This window comes from Phoca vitulina, unplaced genomic scaffold (genome assembly GCF_004348235.1).
Source record: "Phoca vitulina isolate PV1807 unplaced genomic scaffold, GSC_HSeal_1.0 scaffold92, whole genome shotgun sequence".
NCBI classification, from domain to species: Eukaryota; Metazoa; Chordata; class Mammalia; order Carnivora; family Phocidae; genus Phoca; species Phoca vitulina.
The window spans coordinates 2,684,315-2,702,050 of NW_022589795.1; the positions used below are offsets into that span (position 1 = coordinate 2,684,315).

The window sequence follows — 17,736 nt, forward strand, 5'->3', positions numbered from 1 at the left end:
ATACCTTTAGGATTTTATAATACCTAATACATTACCTACCCCAAAAAAGTCTACAAAGTAAAATACTGAAGTGCAAAACTATCAACACTGGCCTTCATGTATATAAACTGTCCCAGTTTTTTGGGACATTAATTATACTGAAGCTTGGCCCAACAAATAGAAGAAATGAAAATCAGAACTAGGTATAGGATGTCAAAGAAAAAACCTAATCTTCAATTTCTTTATTACATCTAACAGCCTGCCTAAGCCAGCTATGATTATTTTCCTGGGAGGCAAGTGTACCCATTGTGTATACTATACCACTGGTGACCACTGTATTTTTGGTCTATTAAAACTACTGAAGATTGGGGGCGCCTGGGTGGCTCAGTCGTTAAGCGCCTGCCTTCGGCTCAGGTCATGATCCCAGGGTCCTGGGATCGAGCCCCACATCGGGCTCCCTGCTCAGCGGGGAGTCTGCTTCTCCCTCTCCCTCTGCCTGCCTCTCTGCCTACTTGTACTATCTCTCTGTCAAATAAATAAATAAAATCTTTAATAAAAAAAAAAAAAACTACTGAAGATTGTTCAGGCCATGGCTATTAGCAAGTTTACATCAGTAAGTATTTACCAAGAACTAGCACTGCATCGGCATATAAGACCAATAGTGCAAAAAACATAAAATAATGAGGCTTCTTTTTTTTAATAAAGATTTTATTTATTTATTTATTTGAGAGAGAGAGAGCAGGTAAGGGGCAGAGGGAGAGGGAGAGAGAGAAACTCAAGCAGCTCTGCATTGAGCTCAGAGCCCGAAGTGACGTGAGGCTCAATCTTACAACCTGATCATGACCTGAGCCAAAACCAAGAACAGGATTCTCAACTGACTGCACCACCCAGGTGCCCCAATAATGAGGCTTCTAATTAGAACAAAAGCTCTGTCAGAAGTTACTTTGCGGGGCGCCTGGGTGGCTCAGTCGTTAAGCGTCTGCCTTCGGCTCAGGTCATGATCCCAGCATCCTGGGATCGAGCCCTGCATCGGGCTCCCTACTCCACGGGAAGCCGGCTTCTCCCTCTCCCACTCCCCCCGCTTGTGTTCCCTCTCTCGCTGTGTCTCTCTCTGTCAAATAAATAAATAAAATCTTAAAAAAAAAAAAAGAAGTTACTTTGCTACAATCATCAACTATAAATAAAAGAGAAACTAGTAAGCACTCAAGTAATTGTTGAATACAGAAATGAACTATGAGGGCGCCTGGGTGGCTCAGATGGTTAAGCGTCTGCCTTCAGCTCAGGTGGGATCGAGGCCCACATCGGGCTCCTGGCTCGGTTGGGAGCCTGCCTCTCCCCCTGCTCATGATCTCTCTCTCTATCTGTGTTTTAGATGAATAAATAAAATCTTAAAAAAGAAAAAAAAAAAAGAAAGAAATGAACTATGAGCTAGGTGCTGTGATACTGGGCTGCCCAAGATAGATTATTACTCCTGACTTAATGAAATATACAGAACAGTCTAATGGTGAAATAAGCATTATACAAATAATTAATCAAAACTATAATAGAAGTGCAGGGTGCTGTAAGAGTATGTTATTGAGTTCTCTAACTGAATCTAGGAGGATCAGAAAAGATTTCTCCACAAAAGTGATATTTAAGCATATTTTGAAGAATTGAGGGGCTGCTTTCCAGGCAGAATAATTACCTACAGCATGTACAAAGGCCTTGGGTGAGCTCTGAACCTTTAAGGAATAGAGGGGGGAAAAAAGAAAGAAAAAAGGAAAAAAAAAAGATCAGCAAGCCACACCACTCATAACAAGAAAAGTAAGTACAAAGACATGATGCTAGGGAAGTAGGCAAGGCCAGATCACACCTTGTTAAATGAAGAGGGAAGGCCTTAAAAGGAAAACAAGTTTTCAGGTAAGTGACTTGGTTAAATTTGTTTTATAAAGACAATTCTAGCTGCTGTGAGAAGACTAGATGAGGATATACTGCTTAGGGTATGTATGTATGTAGTAAAAGTATAAAGAAGTGCAAAGGAATAATAAATTCAATTAGTGATTACCTCTGGCAAGGAGGTCTACAATGGAGGCTGGGGGAAGGAGGATACAATCAGGTGGGGAAACACCTGAACTTTACTGGTAATATTTTATTTTCCTAAGCTGCAAGGTAGTTAAATATTTATTATAGTATTATTTATTACTTTTCCTGTCTTAAATATCTCATACTACCCCCCCTTTTAAAAATAAGAGCGAATGCGGAAAGACCATTTATAATTGACTATAATAATCTTAGGAAAAGGTGACCTAGACTAGGATGGGGAGACTAAAGGTAGAGAAAAATCACAAGTCTGGCCTCAGTAAGTTGTTGATAGAGCCACTTAATGAAATGGTACAGTGAAGAAGGTCTAGGTTTGGAGCCACGATTAAGAGGTCAGTCTGGGCATCTCAACTCAAAGTATCTCCGAAGCTAAGTAGAGATGTTGAGTAGGCAGCTGGGATCAGAAAAGAAGTCTGGGAGGCAGACAAAAATTTGGGAGTATTCAAAATACATATTGTAACTGAAGCCACAGAATGGATGAAATTAGAGGACCAAGACTTGAGAAAGACCATCAATTAAAGATCTGGTAGAGGGGCGCCTGAGTGGCTCTGTCGGTTAAGTGTCTGCCTTCAGCTCAGGTCATGAGTCCACAGCATCTGGCTCCCTGCTCTGCGGGGAGCCCGCTTCTCCCTCTGCCTCTGCCTCTCTCTCTCTCATGAATAAATAAAATAAAATATTTAAAAAAAATAAAATAAAGATCTGGCAGAAGAGGATGGGGGGAAAACCTGAAGGAATAGCCAGAGAGCAAGTGGGGGAAATCAGAAGCCAGGAGAAAAGAGTACTTCAGGAAGGAAATTTTTGAACTGAAATAAACACCTATTGGGGTGCCTGGGTGGCTCAGCTGGTTGAGCGTTTGCCTTTGGTTCAGGTCATGATCTCAGGGTCCCGGGACTGAGCCCTATGTCTGGCTCCCTACTCAGCGGGGAGTCTGCTTCTCCCTCTGCCCCTCCCCCCTTGCGCTATGCGCCCTCTTTCTCTCTCAAATAAAAAAATAAAATCTTTCTAAGATTTTATTTATTTGTCAAAGAGCACAAGCAAGGGGAGTAGCAGGTAGAGCAGGCAGAGGGAGAAGCAGGCTCCCCACTGAGCAAGGAGCCCAATGTGGGACTTGATCCCAGGGCCCTGGGATCGTGACCTGAGCTGAAGGCAGACACTTAACCAATTGCGCCACCCAGGCGTCCCAATAAATAAAATCTTAAAAAAATAAAAATAAAATAAACACCTATTCTGAAATGGGCATTTAGGAATCTGAGGTCCAAGAATGAGTCAAAGGGAATTCCCTAAAAACAGAAAGTCCAGATCTACCTTATTCTGAACATTTCCAAAAGAAATGTTATAACTCAGTTAAGTGACAATAAATTCAGTCAAAACTGATAAATCATTCAGAGACAGATGAAAATAATCTTTGCAACTATATGAGACTAGAATATCCAGTTTAGAGATTAGAGGATAATAAGGATGAAGTTTATTCCATTTCTTTTTTTTTTTTTTTTTAAGGTTTTATTTATTTATTTGAGAGAGAGAGAATGAGAGCACATGAGAGGGGGGAGGTTCAGAGGGAGGAGCAGACTCCCTGCAGAGCAGGGAGCCCGATGCGGGACTCGATCCCAGGACTCCAGGATCATGACCTGAGCCGAAGGCAGTCGCTTAACCAACTGAGCCACCCAGGCGCCCAAGTTTATTCCATTTCTATAGCGAAAAAACATAAAAACTTACTCCAAAATCCTGTACATTCTTTTGTTTCAAAGATTTCAGAGAATTTCCAAATTGCTAAACCTTTCAGCATGTTAAGCTGTAAGCATCTTGAGAGCAAAAACCACACAGTACTCATCTTCAGCATCTAGCATTCTAGCAAATAACTGAATGAAAAAAAGAGTTCACTAAATGAATGAACGGCCACCAGAGTACCATGTCCAAATTGTGCTGGTGCAACAAGCAGTATAGCTCAAAAATACAAACTCTGAGGGCTCTACTCATTCCACAGAACACTTCTTTTCTTAGAAATAAAATGGTATCTGCAAAGAGATCTCATCCCTGTCCTGGGGTGGGGGCGAAATCCTTTGGGCAACACATTCCACACACAGGCTTCAAAGACAAACTTGGAAGGTTGTCAACCCCTACAGTGTTTCCAAAATTCAAGAATGTACTACTCCTGTATGACAGCCCAGTACTGTCTGGTCATTCATTCTAAAGAGCTGGAGAAAATAGCAATGCTCAGAGATAAAAGAATAGGTCCTTATTTCCACAAAAACTAAACTCATCAGTTGTGGTAGTAGGTCTGAAAATTGTTGGCACTTAGCTGATGTTAACAGTGCAGAACTGTGTTTTAGGTTAATGATACCAACTAAAATCTATTATCCTATGTATTCTCAAAGAAATGGTCTTAAAAAAAAAAGTAATCCCATTTTTCTTTGCCTAAATTTCTATCAGATATTTTGGGTAGGAGCCACACGTTTCTATGCTACAAGAAAAGCACCAATGAGTAAAAATAAATACATACATTTGCAAGTTAAAAAAAAAAAAGCACCAATTTGGAAATAAAGAAGTATACTCCCAGTTGCACTAACTATCCAGACTAATAATGAAAAAAAGAAGGGAACACAGCTCATTTATTTTGAAATGTTAACAAACCTCAAATAAAAAGCCCAGCACTTTGGAACTCATCTCTTTGCACTGCATTAGGCATAGAACAAACTATGCATTTATTAAGAGAATGATACTCTAGATTTTAATTATGTATTTTGTATTCTAGGATCCCAATTACTGACTTAATAGAAGAGCCTGGAGCTAGGGTGGTGGTGCAACTAATCAGAGACAGACCCTCTAGTCCTTCCCTTTTGCTAATTTATACAAATATAAAATAGGAATAAAAATAATTATTAAGGGTAACAGTATTTAAGTAAAACTGTTATGCTGAAGGTATGTTAACTTCTTAAATCCTTTGGACTGAAGGCTAAAAGTCAATTCTATCTTCATGAACTGAATTGAAGGTCTCTGGGTCCTTCGCTCCTTTTTGAGAGAACTGTGGTGGCTACCTAGCAGAGATAGAAAACCAATTCTGAAGTCACACAACCTAAAAAAGAAGCTAAAAGCGCTGACTTTTAGAAAGAATGTTTGAAATGCTTTGGAAAAGCGCACAACAGTTTAAGACAAGCAGTAAACAGTATCAAACCATTACAAATCAGGACAAATAAGACAGGTAGAACTTCCATATGGCTCCTACGTATTCTCTCCAAAATGTCCTTTCCTTACAATACTCTGCTCACAAATATCTGGCTCACACTAAGATGGGGTTTACCACAGCTTTTTACCTTTTACCCAGAAGAGTCAGTTCATTTCTTTAATTCTGCCATTATACAGCACTTAAGAAATCTAAAGCAACTGCAACATATATGCTAAATTCCAAAAAAGTAAAACCAACAAAACTCCAGGAATCGTGGTAACCACAATTCACAATATATTTAGTCAGAAGCTCTGGAATTAAGTTTATTTTTCTGCATTCTTACTCTGAATAATACCTAAACCTTCTTTAGGAGGTAAAGGATTTGATCCCTAAATTACATTATTAATCCCCTTTTCTACAGATATGTGATGTAGTCGAGATATGCTGTTCTCCGTTTATTAGGAATTAAAGTTCCCTTCATTTAGACTGCTTGGTTTTTATAGCGCTTTCCCACATACTCACTTCAAAGTATACACAACACGAACGGGTAATAGTTTTAGACTAATCAGGCACAAGATAATGCTTATCCAGAACTTACTCTATCTTGATTTACTCGATTCCACAAAGTATGGTCTTGAGGCTAACAAAATAAAGCGTGAGCACAATGAAATCTGTACCATTGCAGGTTCTCAATGAACAAACATTCCTTCAAATCATAAATCCGAACTCGCCCACTTCGCAAAGAAAAAGTAATCCCAATCTTAGAAACAATCACAAGAAAACAACGCAAATTCTAAACCACACATTCACGTAAATCCTTTCAACTCAAAGCTCCAAACGCAGCCACCAACCACACAATTGGCCACAGTCGCAGCTTTAGCGCCTTCTCTTAATTTTGAATCTGCAGATCGAAGGGAGAACAAAACAATTGTCCAAAGTTTCACGAAGTGGAAAAAAAATCATTTTAAGTAAAGGAAACATGTTAATGAAGAGGCGACCGCGCCATTCTCCCCCGCCCCCCGTTTCCCTCCTTCCAGCCCTCGAACTAAATCTTGTCTACAACACTGACGGGAGGCAGGAGTCCCGGCAGCGCTGTTAGAGGAAGGAGTCAAACGAACCGCACGCCGCCCGGAGAGATGTCAGGGGCCGAGCGTCGGGAGACAAAGACCAGCCCGCGAAGCGCCCCGGCGGCGAGGGGCGGCCCCGGCGCGGCCCTGCGCCCCTAACCGCCCCGAGGAGTTGCGAGCACCGCCGAGCGCCGCCCAAGTGCGCGCCCGGGGTCCTCCGGGGTCCCCGCCCGCCCGGCGCGGCCGCCGCCGCCCGGGCCCACCCCCTGGCCGTTTCCCTCCCAATTTGGGAACAGCGCGCCCAGGGACAAAGGGGGAGGGAGCGCAGGGGGCAGCGGCGGGCCGCCGGTCAGACGCCCCTCCGGGGTCGGCGGGAAGTCTCGGCAGCAGCCCCCCCCCCCCCCCCCCCGCACTCTTCCCGGGACCCCCGTCCCCCGCGTCCCCCCCTCCTCCGGCCTCCCCACACGTTCTCCCGCCCCCCCGGGCCCCGCCCCTTGCCCGCTCCTCAGCCCGCCCTGCGGCCGCCCCTCACCGGGCGGCGTGTTCCCCCGGAGCCGCCTCCTCCGCCGGGCCTCGGCCCGTCCCGCCGGCCGCCGCCTCATGTGCCCCGCGTCGCCATCGCCTTCGCCGCCACCCGCGCCTCTCCTCCAACTCTCACCGCCGCCGCCCTCGCCTGAGTCTCCAGCCGAGGCCGAAGCCGCTCCCGCCGCCGCCTGCCGCTCCCGCCGCCCGGACCCGCGGGGAGGCGCCTGCGCACTACGCGCCGCGGTGGGGGCGGGGGCGTCCCGCCGCGGCCTGGGAGCAGGGGGCGAGCGGCACGTGGCGCTCGGGTGGGAGGGGGCGCCCCGGAGCGCGCGGGCGGCGGCGCGGGCGTCCAACTTTCTGCGGTCGGGCCCTCGCGCGCTCCCGGGCGGTCCCGGGGGCGCCGACTGTGTCGGTGCCACCCGCGTGGAGTCTGGACCTGGGTGGGCGCAGACCTCGCCCCCGGAACAATTCATCCCTCCAGCTTGGTTCTCGGGACAGCAGTCCCCCGCGGCCAGTGCCTCGGTTTGGGCGGGCTACCAACGGCGCCGCGAGGACACGCCTTACCTGAGCATCCTAGGTCTGTCCTACGAGCCCCGGAGTTGTCTTCTGTGCGCTCCGCCGAGGCCTGGGTCCAGTGTGACACATCAGGATGCTGACGCCCCGTTCTAGGTTCTGCTCCTACTGCCCCTCGTCGGGTTAATCATCCTGCCTCCTTTGAGGCTTGGCTGTTAGTGGCGTTTTAGATACTTTTGAAGTCCTGGACTTCTCAGATTAGCAAAACCCTAATAGGCTATTTCCTCTTAACCCCTTGCATCCCAGCAGGATCCCATACAAAGGACTTTCTGGAGAATTTGTATGCATGGGAATGTCCAGCCTTAAACTGCCTCGCCTCGAAGGAATCTGGAAACACCTCAAATGCTTTAAGTACAGGGAGTCCGTGCATTACAACGGAAGGCGTCCCAAGGAGATGGGAGAGTACTTTACTATGGTGTTTGACAACTCTGTACTCCTTGAATTATCTCATTTGACCATCACTGTACAAAAGGATAGGCTTCTATTTTACTCTTTTGACCACAGAGGAAATTAAGCTCTAACAAATGAGGTGACTTGCTACAGGTCAAACCCTCCTACCCCGAAAGCCAGGCCGGAACTAACCGCTAGTCCAGAGGGCTGGCAATCTGGCCCACTGACAAAAGTTTTGTTTGGCCGGTAGGATGTTTTCTAAAAGTATGCATTAATTGCCAAAAGTTTAAAATCCAGATCTTTGGCTTCTCTCTAAATAGTGAAAAAAAAAAAAAATTCCTCCCTTTGAGCCTCTAGTTTCATCCGCGGCTACTTCTGAGTAATATTTGTTTGTGCAGGGCAGGCACTGTTCCCACTTAGCTGCTTGAATCATTTTCATTACCTGCTTGGCCTCTGTATTTAAGTTCTCCTCCCCTCTCCCCCCGCCGAACTCGCAGTGCCCCATTCATCCCCAACCCCTTCCTTATCACATTCCCTCTCTACAAATGTATTTAAAATGACAAGTGTGATGACCTTGTAAATATATGAAAATATGATAAAGAACACATCAAACTAAAGTAACACAGGAGACAACATTACTACATATGCTGATTAAAATATTAAAACTAACATCCTGCTAGTGCAATTCTATATTGGTACAAATTGCTTTGGAAAATGGCAATATCTACTAAAGCTAAACCTACGCCTACACTGTGACTGCAATTCCATGGAAATTCCACAGAAATGTGTACAGATGTACACAAACTACATGTATTAATGTGTTCATAGCAACACTATTTGTAATAGCCAGAGAACTGGAAAGCCCCCAAATGTCCAACAACTATAGAAAGGATAGATGAAATGTTCTAGTCACACAATGGTACCTTATGCAGCAATGAGAATGAACCATCTACAATCACACACAAGATAGATGAATCTCACAAAACTTTCCATTTATATGAAGTTCAAAAACAGGCTAAAGTGTCCTGTGCTCTTGAGTAAGGATAGTGGTTACCTAGGGGTAAGATTAGTCATGGGGAATATGAGGGGGCTTCTGGGAGACTGGTCCTGTTCTTTTCTTGATCTGGACTTTGAATACACAGATGTGTTCAGTTACCACATCTGAGCTGTACACTTTTGATAGTGCATTTTTGTGTGGCATATTAAGATTTCCACAAAAACCTTTAAAGTGGTGGAGTGCCTGGGTGGCTCAGTTGGTTGGGCGTCCGACTCTTGGTTTCTGCTCAGGTCATGATCTCAGGGTTGTGGAATCGAGCCCTGCATCAGGCTCTGCGCTGGGCAGGGAGTCTGCATGACATTCTCCCCCTCTGCCCCTTGCCCCACACCCTCTCTCACTCAAATAAATCTTAAAAAAAAACCCAAAAACTTTAAAGTGGTGTCAAAACATTTGATTATATATGTATATTTCATATATTAATAATACATATTAAATGTTCATTAGGTATTATTTTCCTATAAGTTCATGGATGAAACTGCTGAGGAAGGCTTCCTGTCTTTTAGCATTGACCATTCTTCATGGAGATTGGGAACAATACACTTTCTGTATTTGTTACCTGACTACCAAGGCTGTAGCCCTGTCTCTCTTCTGGCAGAGAAACCTTTTAAAGATGGAAATAATGAGGTGCCTGGGTGGCTCAGTCGGTTAAGCGTCTGTCTTCGGCTCAGGTCATGATCCCAGAGTCCTGGGATCATCGAGCCCCACGTCAGGCTCCCTGCTCAGCGGGAGAGTCTGCTTCTCCCCTTCCCTCTGCCCAAACCCCCGCTCATGCCCTCTCTGTCTCTCTTGCTCATTCTCTCTCTAAAATAAAAACATGAAATCTTAAAAAAAAGAAAAAAGGAAATAATAAGACCCATGGAAGCTAAGCTGTTTAACCTGCAGATAGCTTAAAAAAAAAAACAACAGAAATATAACTCTTCTTTTATCACCTTGCCAGCTAGTGACATCTTTTAATCCAGTTATAGGTGGTAAACTGAAGCCAGAAACCTAAGCCAGAGGATCTCTGATACAGACAGTCACCAGTGATGTAGGAAAGATGTTAGGGTTTGAAGCCGACGGCCAAGAAAGAATTCTTGAGATGTCTCTGGTGCAAAAAGATGGTTTAATTAAAGTACTGGGATGGGACCCATGGACAGAAAGAGGGGCACTGGGGTTGTGAGGAGCAATTGATGATATACTTGGAGTTGGGGGAGGTAAGGGAAAAGGGAGGTTTTCAGAACTTTCATATGCTAAACAGGACCTACGAGATACTGGAGGCCTTGCCCTTGTCAGGTTAAGGTTGTTTTTCCCTCCAGCAAGGCATTAACATTGAGACAGTTGGGAGCTTCCTGGAAGAACATTATACTATGCCTGCCTCAAGTATTGGTCAATGGGCTGCACGTTATAAGGACATTTAATTTTATCTACATTTCCTCCTGGAAGCTAGGTTATTGATAAGAATGCTTTTTTCTTGTAAATCACTAAGACATTTGTAAACTGAGGGAGACTCCTGCCTTGAAGGAGTGTAATCTCTGTAAGTTAACTGTTTTTCATCCCCTTAGCTTTAGGGCTGAGGAATGTCACATATATCCCACCTGCGGGGGAGGGGGTTGTCGGGTGTCAGCTTGTGCTTTGTCCTCAGCTCGCCTTCTGCTCCCTCATCAACCAGGATCTAGCAACCGCTAGAATGTGAGTTCCCTGAAGGCAGGACCATTGCCTCTCAGCTTCTAGAGCAGAGCACCGCACATGGTAGGTGCTTAGCAAGTACACACCGAGTGAATGAGTGACTGAGAGCTTGCCATGGCTAGCACAAAAAGACAGGCTACCCGAGGGAAGGAAAAAAAAAAAAAGCCCCAGGCTTCAAAGAGGGAAGGGGTTTGGTTTCCAAGCCTCTGGCACAGAGTGGTGGAGGCCGGTGCTGTGAGAACCGCATCACTTTTTATTCACATGGGGCCCAGGCAGGAAAGGATCAAAACCCAGTTTGAGAACTTGAGAGTCACCCTGGGGCTCTGTGGTTTGGGAACTGCAAGGTCAACTTGAACACTCCAGTGTGTCACTATTTCCATTACACATTTTCCAGGGTCCCCACTTGGCTGATAAACTCAGAGTAGATTGCTGTGTCCTGGGGGGATGGGAGCAAAGGCTCAGAGAGGTAGGATTTTCGGAAAGCTCCCTGTTGGCAACAGGAAGCCCTGTGGGCCCCAGACTGGCTGGATAGTGAGGAAGCTTCTTGTTAAACCAGCTCTTGATTGCATGTGCTAATGGGGAGGCAGGTATGAGTAGCACACCCCTTTCCCCAGAACCCCCAGCAGTTTTAGTTGACCTGTGGGACACATTATACTGTTTCTCTCTGTCACAGGGATGGTGGGTGAGGCAGATTTTTTGTTGTTGTTGTCAAAAATTTTTTTTGAATATGTTAACACAAGTAGTATAAGAAAGAACAGTAGGATGACCCTCACCAGTGTTCCTGGAGCCCAGTTAGCAGTTCCTTGCAAAGGAAGGCAGAATTTTAAATTAAGGTCAATTTACTTGCAAATGAGGGATAGGTGAAGTGTGTGCAGGAGATGGGGGTGGGGGGACGCATATGGGAGAGGACCCATTCTGTGCTGGCTCAGGAACTACCCTGCGTTGGTGAGAAGCAGTGCAGTAGGTGCAATCTTTGAATTTCTGGAAGTTCTCTCTGCCCAGCTGTTTGTACTTGTTTACTCATATTTCTACAATGGTGTGAGAATGTGATGGTGTGAGAATGTGATGGTGAAATGTACATGAAGTCCCATTATTACTTGCTATGTTAACTTTCCACTGTAAGCTGGTCTATAGCGGTTAACATTATTGGTTGGATAGCTCAGCCATTTACTTGCTGTGCCATCTGGCTGTTACTTCCCCTCTCTGAGCCATGGTCTCCTCATCTGTAAAATGGGGATGAGATCCATCTGTTGGGACTTTGTGAAGATGAAATAAAATATGTGAAGTGCCTGGGGCGCCTGGGTGGCTCAGTTGGTTAAGCGACTGCCTTCGGCTCAGGTCATGATCCTGGAGTCCCGGGATCGAGTCCCGCATTGGGCTCCCTGCTCAGCGGGGAGTCTGCTTCTCCCTCTGACCCTCCTCCCTCTCATGCTCTCTGTCTCTCATTCTCTCTCAAATAAATAAGTTAAAAAATCTTAAAAAAAAAAAAAAATGTGAAATGCCTAAAATGTGTAGGCTCCAAAGGCATTAGTCCCCTCCCACAGTGTTCTTTGGAGGAAGCCAGGTAATTTGGGTATTCAAAAGCACCCACCACAAGGATCTTGGCAAAACATTTCAAATCCCTGCGCATCCATTCATCATCTGAGACAGGTGTGTCTTAATACGCAGCTCAAAATTGGTCCTTCACAAGACGTGATCCTACGACGTCAGCATTACTACAGTCGGATGCAGCCTTCCAATCGCTACCATCCACGCCCTCTTAGAAGCTTTTTAAATGTGTGAGTAGTCTCCCCAGAAAGATTAGTGGTAACAAAGGCACTTTCCTGGCCCCAGGCCTGTTGCTCTTGGGGCTGTCCTTGGACAAAAACTGCAGGGTCATTTGAACTTACTGCCTGCTTTTAGGGGAGGGGATGTCTTACCCTCCCTACCCCAGGCACCTTCTAGAGGCTGCCTCAGCCTAGCCCTGTTATTTGGAAACTTCCAGCCCCAGCCTGCTCCTGTTCCCCCCCACTCCTGGCACCTCCAGTCCCTGAGACACTACTATATATGGCCTAATGTTTCCTCTCCTGTGATTCCCCCAGCCCTTCAGCCTGGGTCCTCCTCATTCCAACCCCAATTCAAGCATCTTCTGTTCCTTGTCCAGTTCATTCTTCAGCATCTCCTCACTCACAGCACTCCTTTAGCTCAAGGCAAAAGAGTTGCTGGCCCTCCTTTCCCTGCCTGGTCCCTCAGCTCCCTTGGGCTATATATAGCATAGCAATGCCTTGCTTTGTGTAGTGCTTCAAGTCCTGGCCACCCCCTCCCAACACAATAGGGAGAAGCAGCCTGAAGAAGGTTGGAGAGGGACAAGGGTGTGCTGAACTGGGACCACCCGGAACGTGGCAACCTTTTCATCTATTGTCAGGGACTTTGTACTTCTCCCCTAGCCTGCTACCCGTTTCCTGACACTTGCTCATTCTGGAAGGAAGAGGAGCAGGCCATGTGCAGGGGAATTCTAACAATCATCTTATTTAACTCCTACAATGATCCTATGGGGAGATGCTACCTCCATTTTACAGATGATGGCATAGACTCAAAAGACGTTGAGTGGCAAAAGACCAAGTATTCAGAGAGTGGTCATTCAAGCAGCTAACTGATCCCATGTCTGCCTGTGGCCTACGCTCCGGATCCATTAAGTCTGTCTGCATCACTCAATTAGACCCTTCTAAATTAGAATTTCTATGAGTGTGACATGACCTGGAAGGAAAAAAGGTTTACTAAGCAAATTACTAATGTAGAAATGCTTAAATAGAAATAATTATTGAAGACTTGGCATAGTAACAAAAATATTATCATAATTTATCTTAGCTGTTTACTGAAGTGGTAGTCTACAGAAATCTGTTCTTGTAGTTTTACTGTGTTCTCAGAAGTAAAAAGGAATTTTATTTCTTCTATTTCAAGAGACTTTCCCTCCAGTTTACAATCCTTCTCCCATTAGTCCAGAACAGTGAGATTTGATTTTAGGAACAGTTATTAGTCTGGTTCTTTCTTCTGTCACTTACTGTGACCCGGAGCAAGACATTTAACCCAAGCCTCAGTTTTTCATCTGTGAAATGGGGGATAATAGTACGTACCTTACAGAATTGTGAGGATTAAATAAAAATAACCTACTTAAAGCAATTAGCACATTTCTTGCCCCATGGGTGCTCAGAAAACTGTATTCTTTTCTCAATTCTGGGCTAAGATGTTATAGGAGCATCAACAGAAGCCCAATAAGGGAGAACCTCTTTGAACTTAGCTCTCCATAGCTTGGACCCTATTCTCCAAAGGGCTTGGAGTCAATCCTGATTCTTGCTCTGTCTCAGCCAGGCATTTCATCCCCCTGCCTCTGGCCCAGACCATCCATCTCTTGAGAATTCAGGCCACCACTGGGACCAGGAGAGGCAGCCCGGGAGAGTGTGTGTGAATGACTGGGAGGAGAGTTCCCATGGACGCTGGGGATATGTTAAGGCCCTGGGGAGCTGCTGTGACCCTGGGTCTTTTCCTAGGGCAGTGAGTGCTGGGGAGAGAAAAGAAAGACTTCAGCTGCTGGACGGATTTCCAGTGCTGAAAAGCCCCGTTCGGATAGACACATGGGGCTGAGGATCTAGGGAAGGAACAAAGGCCTGGGATGGAGTGGGCCTCTCCATAGTGTACTCCAATCTTTTTCCACTTGCTTATTAGCAAGAAGGTTCTTTCCTCCTCTTCTCTGAATCCAGGGTGCCACAATTGATTAGCATTCCTAAGCTTCAGCCTGGATGGAGAGGTTCTGCTTGGCCAGCCTATGGGAAGCAGGCTACAAGTACAAACTCTGGAGCCAGTCAGACCTAGATTCAGATCATGACATTGCCATTTACTAGCTGTGCACCCTTGGATAAGTCTTTTAGCCTCTCAGAAGCTCAGTTCCCGGTCTATGAACAAACTACTTACTGTATAGAACAATTGAAAGGCCTGCAATGTAAATACCTCATATTAGGTGATAATGCAGGTCAATTGTCATCTCTGTCCTGAATGAGCATGAGTGAGCATCTCACCCCTGTAGGCAGTATAAGGAGCACTGGAGATGTGATGAAGTCCTAGTGGTTATAAACTGGATGAATCTCCTTGGTCCAGAAAGCATCCTTGAAAGGATCAAGACCACAATTGGGAATAGGGGCATTTTATTTACATCCCACATTGTTCGTGAGTGTTCGAAGCAGTACAGCTTGCGAGAGAACCAAGGATCTTTCTCGTTTCTTGCCTCTGTATTTCCAGCTCAGTTCTCTGTAGCAAGTCCCTGCCTGATCCAGCCCCTTACATCCATGGGAATTAACAGACTGAATCTAGTTAAGGGCTCCCGCCATCTGATCTTTCATTACCTTCCGGTGCTTGAAGCTCTGGCCTGGAACTCAGCAAATGGGGGGTTAAGACTGATGCCCTGGCCTATCTCCTCCCCTCTCCATTCCTGACTTCAAAGTCCCCATTAAAGCTTGCTTCCCTGACCCCACAGTGGCAGCTCCATCATCAGCTCCTGGCCGGTTCAAAACAGCAGATGCTGAGCCCTGGCCGGGCTGCTTGCACTCTACTTTCTAGCCATCTCCTAGGGTAAGCACCAGCATGCTGAGAACCTGTGGGGCTGACAGTCCTTGCTCCTCCAGGAGAGAAGAGGCAACTAGGAATAGAGGTCACCTCATGCAGGGAGTCTGTCTCACGGTCGGACCCAGAAGGCACCGCGTAGGCAGAAGCCCTGGTCTATGGACCAGGACTCGGGGGCTCCGTCTAGTTTGTGATCAGAGCAGATGTTTACTGGGGTTAGCAAGTAGAGCAATAAGGGTCACCTGCCCAGAGAGGAAGGCAAGGGTTCGGCAATGGCCAAGAACCTGGCAAGAGATGGAAATGCGAGCAGTTCAGGGACCAGAATTAGTTCCATTAGTACTAATGCCCAAAATCTATGCTAAATTATTCACAAATCAATGTCCAGTCATCTTAATCTTTGGCTCTGGTGATTCAGTAGCCAGTGCTGGGACACTGGGATGGCTCTGGCTCTCTGGGGCCAGATCCTATTCTGTGGCTCCCTCAGGGAACGGTCACAGATTCAAGACCAGTGGGGGGCCCAAGCCTCAATGCCTGTTCCTCCCACCCTCATCTGTGGATTTTTCCAGCTGCTTTTCTCAACCCAAGCATCACATAGGGATACTGATGGAAGGGGGGGGGGGGGCAGGGAAAACAGTGAAGTCAGAATGAGCTGGGGAAGAGGCAAACGTTAGGAAGAAGAGATGGGAGAAATGGCACTAGTGGTCCAGCCATCTGAGACAGGACACTTGGGACAACTTTTCAAGTAGCGGGTGTGTTGGGGCATGGTAAGAGAAGGTCTTAGCAGGCAACTCCTTCCTTTCTCCCCCAGACTGAGGAGAATTGGGAGTTATTGTGAGGTGCCTCTTTCTAGGACTGGGCTGAAGCCTCAGAGCCCCAGCTGATAACCCTGGGGCCAGATCATGTCTGCTAACAAAGGCTGGTGGGTACCACCTGAGGGCGAAGACAGTGTGTCTCAGAAGTTCCTGAGGAAGACCAGGGAGTCTCCGCTGGTGCCTGTAGGTGAGTAGGAAAGTAAGGAAAGAGGGCGAGGAGGGGCCTTCCCTCAGAGAACAGGTCTCCTAGTCTTTTCAAATGAAGCAGAGAACTCAAGTGTCATACCCACTGAGCAGTTGCCAGCCAGGAAAGGAGTGAACCAGCAGCAAAGGTGCCAAGGGACGAAGGGACACACCTGACAATGAAATAAGGGAGTCTGGATGGGTGGAGGTGGTGGCCGAGGGCTTGGGGTGTGGGGAAACATGGGGCATCAACACCTGTGTGAGGACAGGGAGGAGCAGTTTGGGGTCTCCCAGGGCTTCCTTCCTCAAGGTCTTGGGAGAGTAGTGAAGTAGCTGTGGGAGCCAACAGCGGTTGGAGAAGGGCCTGAGCAGAGCCAATGGGGGTAGGAGGCTCAGGATGGGCTATTTGTACATAGAGGAGGCCTCACTGGAGGGAGGCAGCCACTTTGAAAATGCCACCAAGAGGAAACAACTCAATATTCTGATGATGGTCCCCCCTCTCCCGCCATGAAGTGGCAGGAAAGTAGGGGTTTATCCAGATGCCCAGGCTACCTAAGTGAGGGGGTCTCTCATCAGGGGAACCATGTGATTGGTGACTGAGGCCCAACGGTCATGTTCTCTGCCTACAGGCTTAGGAGGCTGCCTGGCAGTGGCAGCCTACCGGATTTATCGGCTGAAGGCCCGTGGTTCCACCAAGATGTCCATACACCTGATTCACACGCGAGTGGCGGCGCAGGCCTGTGCTGTGGGTGCAGTCATGCTAGGTGAGTGGCTGCCGGGGTCCCAGGAGAATAAGAACAGAGCTGATGAGGCAAAATCTGGCTGTGAGTCCTGACAGTTAAGGGATGGTGATTTTAGTCCCTGTTCCCTATAGTAAGCTCCACAGCAAGTCTTGGGTGACACTCCCAAACCAAGCCATTTTCAGGATTCCTTGTTTTATCTCCTGTCCCGGGGCCTGTGGGGATGGTGCAGTTGGTTTCGTGACAGTTTGTTCTAGATGTGAGAAAAATCACACAGCAGAACATCTGCTGAACTTCTCTTCCTCTCTGGGTCAAGAGGCAGGCAGCTACGGACTAGCTGTGTGACAGTGGACAAATCCTTCTCTGAGCCTCAGTTTCCTTGTGTCCAACCTGATGATAAGCACCCTGGCTTGCCTACCTTGCAGGTTGCTGTGAGGTTTCTCAGATAGGTAATCTATGTGGAAGGGCTTTGTGAACTGTCAACGGGGTGTTTCCCTAGGCCGTGTGGTCAGGTGCTCACGGCAGCTGTTGAGACCCAGAGCAAAAAGACGAGCAGAGAAGCTGGACTCTCAGGGGAACGGCTGGAGTCAGACTCCTGGGAGAGCCAGAGGATGGGTGCAGGGTTCGGTGTTATGGGATGTTTTCCCTTCTCCTTCCTGCAGGTGCTGTGTACACGACGTACAGAGACTACATCAGGAGAATAGCACAGGATCCTGGGGAGAAGTAGGACTGCTGTAGAGCCCGGGGCCACCACAGCCTCTTCCAGCAATCCCTGGTACGTTCCTAATAAAGCAGTTTTGAGGAAAATCAAGTCTCTTCACATGGGGGACAGCAGAGTAAGGGACCGGTAGCGGCTCGGGGTGGGGGGTGGTGTGTGTGTGTGTGTGTGTGTGTGTGTGTGTGTGTGTGT

General features: G+C 46.9%; 2 protein-coding genes across 3 annotated transcripts in view; one reads left to right on the top strand and one right to left on the bottom strand.

The window, feature by feature from the left end:
* GJC1 (gap junction protein gamma 1) overlaps nt 1–7,526 on the bottom strand; it is a 42,699-nt gene extending 35,173 nt beyond the window's left edge. For both annotated transcript variants that reach the window (XM_032396632.1, XM_032396634.1), the window contains exon 1: nt 7,378–7,526. The gene's annotated coding sequence lies outside the window, so the exon portion shown is untranslated. The remainder of the gene's footprint in view (nt 1–7,377) is intronic.
* A 5,827-nt stretch (nt 7,527–13,353) lies between these two features.
* Nucleotides 13,354–17,679, top strand: HIGD1B (HIG1 hypoxia inducible domain family member 1B). The gene is made up of 4 exons (XM_032396421.1): nt 13,354–15,855; nt 15,942–16,090; nt 16,716–16,850; nt 17,489–17,679. The coding sequence occupies exons 2-4, from the start codon at nt 15,991–15,993 to the stop codon at nt 17,551–17,553; spliced, it is 300 nt and encodes a 99-aa protein (XP_032252312.1). The 5' UTR covers nt 13,354–15,855; nt 15,942–15,990; the 3' UTR covers nt 17,554–17,679.
* Nucleotides 17,680–17,736: the final 57 nt, after the last annotated feature.

Bases quoted from the DNA above. Each gene is read 5' to 3' on its own strand.
- HIGD1B (XM_032396421.1), top strand. From the start codon at position 15,991: ATGTCTGCTAACAAAGGCTGGTGGGTACCACCTGAGGGCGAAGACAGT. The intron at 16,091-16,715 runs GTGAGTAGGAAA...CTCTGCCTACAG, and splicing joins GTCTCCGCTGGTGCCTGTAG to GCTTAGGAGGCTGCCTGGCA. The intron at 16,851-17,488 runs GTGAGTGGCTGC...TCCTTCCTGCAG, and splicing joins TGTGGGTGCAGTCATGCTAG to GTGCTGTGTACACGACGTAC.